This window comes from Oncorhynchus masou, chromosome 13 (assembly GCF_036934945.1).
Source record: "Oncorhynchus masou masou isolate Uvic2021 chromosome 13, UVic_Omas_1.1, whole genome shotgun sequence".
Lineage (NCBI taxonomy): Eukaryota > Metazoa > Chordata > Actinopteri > Salmoniformes > Salmonidae > Oncorhynchus > Oncorhynchus masou.
The window spans coordinates 31,696,458-31,704,734 of NC_088224.1; the positions used below are offsets into that span (position 1 = coordinate 31,696,458).

The following is an 8,277-nucleotide window of genomic DNA, read 5'->3' on the forward strand; positions in this document are numbered from 1 at the left end:
TTTACAAAGGTTAGAATTTTGTGTATAACATTTACAAAAAAAATGACATTTTAATCTCACTTTGTAACACAGGAAAATGTGTGAACAGGTTTGTGAATACTTTCTGAAGGCACTGTATGCAATTGTTCTTTTCAAATACAATTTATTTTTGATCCATTTGCAGTGTACAAATTATTATAATTATGTTCCCGGCCCCCACGACTTTTCACTCTGACAAAAATCACCCCACAGCTGAATCTATTTGCCTACCCCTGATACACACCATGAGTGCCAGCTATTTCATTCTGTATTTTATAATGCAATTTGAATCCATTTGCATCGGGGCAAAGATTATTATTAAAAAGTTACAACTCACAAGTTGAACCTTAACCCAATGCAGCAATTATCAGCATGAGCTCCATTAGAAGTGGTCATGCCAGAGCTGGTCTAAAGAGGCGGCCAGACTAAAGGCCGCTTCCACAATGGCTCCCTATTCTCTATAGGGCCCTGGTCAAAAGTAGTGAATTATATGGTGAACAGGGCGACATTTCAGAGACAACCTAAAGCTCCACCACTGCAGAACCAGGGAGGCCAGACAAAGCTCCACCCCTGCAGCTCTCTGACCCAGAGCTAATGTGAGTGACCAGCAGGCTCCACATGACTGGACAGCTACAATCACACCCACACCATCATCTCAGGCAGGGAGCCTGAATACAGGCAAGCTTTCCCACTACTCCTTTCCCCTCCGTCCTCATACTCATGCAGTGTCTTCCAAAGCTCCCGAACTGTAACAGTTGTACACTAGAATAGACTGTTCCAGAGTGCAACTGTCTCTGCTCTATACGTCTACAGGACAATCCTACTACTGTTGCCCCTCCGTAATCAGCTTACTAGTCGAGGCCACAGCTTCCCCATCTCTGCACTTCATTAATCATGATTTTGCAAACAGACGTGGCTCCAGTAACAGGATTAGTAAATTATGCAAAAGGAACCATTCCAATCTCCCTGGATCTCCCTGTTAAACAGGAAAATACTGCATAACAGCAGGTGGAGAACAATCCTTAACCCGCTCTTCCTCAGTCCGATGTTGATTGTCCTACAACCTCATAACTCACTGAACAACGGAGAGCACAGGAAGGATGGGTGAAAGCCAGATGCAATGATGCATGTGGCTACTGACTGAGCCCTCTAAACTGCCGACAGACCTGGTTACCGGCCAGAGAGAAAGACAACCTTGTAAAAGCAGCAGCAAGGTCTCCACACTCACGGGGGAGGGGGTTGGGGAAAGGTAGGGGGTGGGGTGGTGAGTTCAAATTAAACCAGGAGGAAGTGGGCCCTTTGCGGGGCTCTTACAGGTTCAGTTCCCCCCTGGACTCAGATTAGTTATTACCCAGAGATCTGAGGGTCTTAGTGGGTCCCGGGCGGAGGGGAGAAGTGCACCTGTGCAGCAGCACATCAAATGGGTCCTTGTCATGGCAGTGGACCATGGAGGTGATCTAGTGACCACCCTACCCTGGCCCCAGGGGCCTCATCTCACTTTGTCTCTACTCTGATTGGCTGGGTCCGAGGTCATGTGGTGGGAGAGAGAAGACTATAAATTGACAGACAGTGAGGGGTTCTGGGCTTTGGAACTCAATTGTCAGGGACATTTACCTGCTCTGTTCAGTCTTATAAACCCATTCCAGAGTTTCACTCAGAGAGGAGTGTTTTGCATAAGGAATTTCCTTTCCAGCTTTTTCACAAAACAGAGAGAGGGACAATGTTTAAGACTGTTGCTATTTTGAGCAGTATTGTCGTCTCTGTGAGGTTAGGATCTAGTTAAGTGTTTGTTCATTCAGTGGGTCCAGACGACCCATACTGCGTTAGAATAGGATCCGTGTGATCAGAGTGACAGAGTCGTGACGCTGAGTCAAACTAATGTCTCTATGCGAGGCCCTGAGAGAGGGCTGCAGTTCTAACTACTGACCGTCTCTGACAGAGGCCTGGATTGTTCTCCGGGTGGTCAGCAGATGCTTGGACAGCGTGACTGACGGGAAACCTGTGGTGCTTGTAGGTTGGTACTACCCAGCGCTACTTATAACAGGGGATTTTTACCCCCAGATACACAGGCGGGAATAGGCCTCAGTATGAATAGACGTTAGAACAATGGCCTCCAGTAAAGTTCAATACACAGCTCCAGAATGCTGACTCATCTCCAAAGTAACGACAGCGCAAATTCCTGTAAATAGTACCCACACTTACACCATGAGTTCCAATGCAATAAGTTCACCTTACCCTGCTGCACACACATGAATACTATCATTACTTAACTCTTCACAACAACAAAAAACACCTGATAAAACTTACTCTTTGTTAGGAGAGGCATTGTATAATCTTCCTTCCTACTGGAGCCGCAATCCTTTCAACAGACAAATCCTTTGTGTCAGCAATGTGCCATGATAACACCCCACTTTGCTCAGCCTCTTGCATTACAACCATTGGGAGTATTGTCATAACACGAACTGTAGCAGTACGTAGCGGGACAGTACACCAGGAAACACAACACAGCCAATGATGTGAACATTCCACATGAAAGGTGATGGATGCATTTGTATGCTGGGGCCGGCTGCAGTCGGATGCCCATGCCTGGTCCCATGCCTGGTATACAGGGGAAGAGGCCTCCGCAGGCCTTGTGTATATGGGGGGGGGGGGGGGGGGGGGGTGCCGGCTCCCATTCAGTGTTTAGGAGCGGTGCCTTTGGATTAGCTGCGCTCAGTTCAGCCCTACATAGTGAGGAGCATCTCATTCAAGCAGGGCTTTTGTTCGAAGTCATGTCTGGCATGAAAGAAGATGTTCCCATCGACCTCCTTTCTATTGGCTGGTTTCGCCTGCAAGCATTCCCCTTTTAGATAGCACACAGGACTGACCCATCACACCCACCCACGGCGGAGCAGCAGTACAGGGCAGTAAAACCTCCCAGTGTGAGCGAAACAAAAAGGATCCTGACCGATAGGTGAGAAAACAGACCCTAAATCATTACAACCAATGACGACGCAGAACAAAACGATAAGTCTGCTGGATCAGAAACAGCAACACTATATATTGGTCGAGCTCCTCCTCACCTTGTCTCTGTATGAAGACCCGGAGCAGTGGGTGGGCCGTAGACACCGCCTTGCAGAAGTTGTCGTCGTTGTTGATTGGCAGCAGGTCTCCGTGGATGTCAGCGTAGCCAATCATGACCTCCATGTTGGCGATGCGGTGAACGTGCATGACGAGCTTATAGAAGTCCTCGAACTTACCCGGTTTGAACCGGTCCACGGAGAACCGCCGGAACTCTGCTCCGTACTGCAAGGACAACACATAGGGGTGAGTTAGCAAGACAGCTGCTTGGTGACCGAGCACAGCACTGAACACAATTTGAGCCGACCTTATACTTGAATCTCGATCGATATCGACCTGGCCTATAAACGTATAGTTAGACACAAGGGACCTCAGTGGGACAGAGTCCTAAAATGCTAGGTAATCAGTGTCACAACTGTTTCACATTGTTCTCTAATCCACCACCAAGGCCAGACGATGTTCAGCCAAAACAGAATTGGCAGACAGACACAATATTCCTTCAGGATGTCTAAAGAAGATGATTTTTCAGAACTTCACAGACAGTCTAACCACAATAAAACTATTTACACAATGTAACACTCAAACAAGCCACAGCACAGGTAAAGAAAAGAGCCGTAATTGCTATGTCCATGTCTTCCATTTATCCTACTGAAGCAAGAGGGAAGTGGAGGTTTAGGCTTGTCCCAAATGCACCCTTTTCCCTAAATACACAGTGAGCTCCAAAATAAGTGGGACAGTGACAAATGTTTGTTTTTGGGGGCTCTGTACTCCAGAACTTTGGATTTGAAATTATAATGACTGTTAGCTTTAATTTGAGAGTATTTTCATTCATATCGGGTGAACCATTTAGAAATTACAGCACTTTTTGTACATAGTCCCAACATTTTAGGGGACCAAAGTTCTTGGGACAAATTCACTTGTGTGTATTAAAGTAGTCAAAGGTTTAGTATTTGGTCCCGTATTCCTAGCACGTAATCATTACATCAAGCTTGTGACTCTACAAACTTGTTGGATGCACTTGCTGTTTATTTTGGTTGTGTTTTAGAATATTTTGTGTCCAATAGAAATTAATAGTAAATAATGTAGTGTCATTTTGGAGTCACTTTTATTGTAAATAAGAATAGAATGTGTCTAAACACTTCTACATTAACGTGGATGCTACCTATGTACAAAAAGTGCTTTCATTTTTAAACGGTTCACACGATAACGGATGAAAATACCCCTCAAACTAGAGCTGACAGTCTGCACTTTAACCTCATAGTCATTGTATCATTTCAAATCAAAAGAGCTGGAGTACAGAGCCAAAACAACATTAACATTGTCACGGTCCCAATACTTTTGGAGCTCACTCTAGTCCAGTACTGTTGATCAAGGACCCAGGTCAAAAGTAGTGCACTATATAGGGAGTAGGGTGCCATTTAGGAAGGAGTCTGAGACAAAGGAACAATGCAGGTGAATGAGTCAGCAGTAAACAAGCCTATCTGGATGAGATGACGCCAACAGACAAAACAGTTCGGGTCAGAACAACATTATATGGGGGTGGACAAACTGACTGAGCATGCACACACACACCAAGGTTTGCTCAAACAGGATGCCCAGAGGCGTGATTGTCTGTACTGGCGTGTCTGTGTCTGAGAGAGAAAGAGAGAAAGAAAGAGAGAGAGAGAGAGACTGGACCACCATGGAGAGCAGCTGGGGTGACCCAGGGGTCACAGCTCTGGTCATGTAACTGACATAGCCAGTAGAAACCCTATCACTGTATGCGTGGGCACTGGGTCTGCATAACACAAGCTAGGCTTTGTCTCTGACAATAGCAGTCACATTACAACAGTAGTCATTTGTGGACGGTGGTGAACTGTGCTGCACTATGCTATGGTGCGGTAATTATCTGCTCAGAGAGGAAGGCCGGATGACAGTCTGTTCTAGAGGAAGGCCTAGGTTAGACTGCTGGGAGGTTTGTGTTAGACTGGGCATGTCATGCAGTTTGTCATTACAACGTGAAATATCATCTGAATACGTTGGTGAGGCAGTGTGATGCCAGGTGTGTTATCCAACTCCTACTGATGCCAAACATGAATAAACACACACACCAAAATAAATCATCAAATGAAACCTACATTTAGCAATAAGTGATGGGTTTGTGACAGACTGTTCTCTCTCAGCTTGTGGGCTAATGAGGTCTTGTGAAAACCACTGAGTCATGATATGATTTTATGAAGAAAAAAAACCCCTCAATAAAATAGATTCAAAAACAGAATCCTAAAAGTGCTAGATATGTTAGCTGTTGAAAAGTAGAGGTCAGTGTTTCAGTATGTTACCATGTCGTCCGTGTGACTGAGCTGTTAAACCAGCCTGTGTTTAAAACATGAACACAGCCTAAAGGGAATCAGCCAGCTTCAAGTCTGGACAAGATCATGAGCTAAATTTGAATCAGAACCTGAAAATAATACATCACACTAACAAAGAGCCTCCTCCTCTTTCACGGGAGAATGTTAAAACGGGTCCAGACAGGTACAGACTGACAGGCTGCGCTGCTCAAGCATTAGGCCCGACACACTGACTGACATGGATGGAGGCCAGACTAAGTTTGCTAATGGCTTCTCGGTCTTATCGCGCTTCTTCCCCGCGTGACAATCTAAACTACCCAGCCGACCTACGGACAGTTTTTGTATGGAGATGCAAATTCCAGTGGTTGAGAGATGAACCGTGATGGGTGAGGGAGGGTGAGGTAGATACTGTCGAGTGAATGAAGACATGCTACAGTACCATCTAAAGACATCTCCACAGAGAACAGCTGGCGCTGAGACAAACCAGCCCGTTGCAACACAGCTCATCTTTGAGAAGCCAGGTTGTTCGAGTCTCGTGTTATCAGAACAATTCCCGAGAACAGGTTCTCCTCCTGGGTCAGTGAAAAACAGGAACTAAACTCCTTTATGACATCACTAAGAGGCTGATACCGATTCCCTACCTCAGTGGGGAGAGATGGTGCCTGATTGAGGTCACACTCCAACAGGCCTGAATAGAGTGGTGATGGTGAGTTAGGTTGTCGTGTCACTAGAGGATGACACCGGTTGACTCACTACAACAGCCAATTAGTTCTGTGATGACACGTTTAGTCCTGCCCTACCTAGCCCAACCCAATATGGCTCTTGATGACAAGTTTCTCCTAAAGTTGACAAGTTTCCTCTCCACCTGTCAGAGGTTGTTTTAAAACACACAAACAAAACGTTAAACTGCTTGCTCCTTAAGGGGTTCCCAGGAGAGATAAGCCAGAAGGGGGCCCTAACACTCTGATAGAGCTCCTGAAGAGGACCTCATTTCACCACAGACAGAGAGACAGACAATGGGTCAGCAGCATTCCAGCCCCGGTATGAATTAGTGAGACTGAATATTAACTCTGAATTAGAGCTGAATACTCACTCAGCCCTCTGAAACAATAGAGGCGGATCAGCTCTGCGGCGGGCAGGCATGGTGCATTGATGCACTTCACCAACAAGAGCCTTGAGCCTTCAACACACTGCCAGCAACAACACAACACAAAGATTATACAACCCGCCTAAGAAATGTCCAGGCTGTGAAATCCACCTGAAGATAAACTAAACAACATCAGCACCATCCTAAACCTTGTAAAGGGAGGAGGAAATAATGATGGAGGAACATAACCTGAGCAACAGATATCATAGAAGCAGAAGAATATACTATCAGTACAATATATTGACATGTCAGGATGGAGGACAGACACGACATGGGCCAGTAGAGAAGAGATCTAGTCGTCTGAACTGATCTATTCCACTAATGGTTTCAATGGCACATTTTCATCTTATCACCCACCAGTGTCTGTTGGTTGGTAGGCAACTGGCACATACTCCAGACTGAAGAGTAATGTTTACAGTATGAGGGGAGGAGGTAGTTTCACACACGAGAGCGACAGACACCCAGCAGGTCAAGAGCTGCTTGACCGAATAACTAAAATAGAACATGTCTCGGTTTCTAGCCCACATCGATAGACGATTACATTTTTGTTTTACAACAATGAGAGAGCATATTTGTGTTAAAATAACTAAATAAATCGGTATTGGGTCTATTGGAATGTAATTTGGTTGAGAAAGCTCGGCTATGATCTTGTAAAGTCAGTCGGTGTATTGTTGTGTTGAAATCAACACGCTGTCAGTGTCAACTCGGTTAGTAGCAAAACAATCAAGAGTAGTTGCAACAAATGTTGCAAAAAATAACCATATCTCGACCGCTACTCTTGGGAATTACCACGAGACTTTCTTTAGAATAATTAACACATTTAATCGATCCTTCCTCAATGCAAAACCCGTTTTTCTAGAACATCTGCCATGGCATCAGGATTCGCATGAATAGTCAATCTTCAGCGGGTTTTCCACTAGAAATTTGAAAAAGTTGCCTTGTGAAAATCACAGTAGTTTACAACCAATTCATAAACTAACCAACTGTGGCGTATTTGTTGAGAGTTTGTGAGTATTCCCATTGCATGTGGCAGGTCAAATCTAGACAAGTAGGAGTACAGTCTACTACCTCTTCCACCACAGCCGAGTCTATTTAGCCAGAAACCCCATTCCAGAGCATGTGAAGTAGCTTAGGCTAACTATTTAGCCTACTTCAAAGAAAATTGTCATGATGGTGTCTAAATGTGTTCCAACGATAGGCTAGTCGGCTTACCTTGCTTTTCACTTCAACCGCGATGCAATCAAAATATTGCAGGGAAGATTGGGATTTATTAAAACTCCGATTCATTTTTGCGGTTCCAGTAAAAGTTCACGCGCTCGCCCACAGAAAAGGGGCTGTTCGGGTCTATGTCCAGTCGCTAGATCCCTTAAATCCCACGTCGTTTAGACAGCAAAGTTTAGTTATCTGACTTTCTCGGTTTGTGCTGCGGTCCGAGACGCATTGGAGAAACTTCAGAGGGGAAATGAAACGAAGACAACAAATCGGTGCCTCTGACTTGGGGGAGTGAGTTCGCAGATGACATCATCGAGCTCCTGCATGAACGTTTTCAGCTTTCAACCCTCCCAAAACACACGTCCTCCAAGACGCCAGGGGACGCGATGCCATGGCCATTATACCACGGCTAAGGACTGTTCTCGCGGAGTGCCTGGATACAGCCCTTTGCCGTGGTATATTGGCAATATACCACAAACCCCCGAGGTGTCGTATTGCTAATATAAACTGGTT

General features: G+C 45.4%; 1 protein-coding gene across 1 annotated transcript in view; it reads right to left on the bottom strand.

Annotated features, from left to right (window-relative positions):
- The window catches only part of LOC135552090 (partitioning defective 6 homolog gamma-like), a 46,735-nt gene extending 38,667 nt beyond the window's left edge, over window positions 1-8,068 (bottom strand). Inside the window, exons 1-2 of the mRNA XM_064983487.1 lie at window positions 7,765-8,068; window positions 3,081-3,303 (exon numbers count right to left, since the gene is read on the bottom strand). Coding sequence (XP_064839559.1) covers window positions 3,081-3,303; window positions 7,765-7,839 — 298 coding nt within the window. The 5' untranslated portion in view covers window positions 7,840-8,068. The remainder of the gene's footprint in view (window positions 1-3,080; window positions 3,304-7,764) is intronic.
- Window positions 8,069-8,277: the final 209 nt, after the last annotated feature.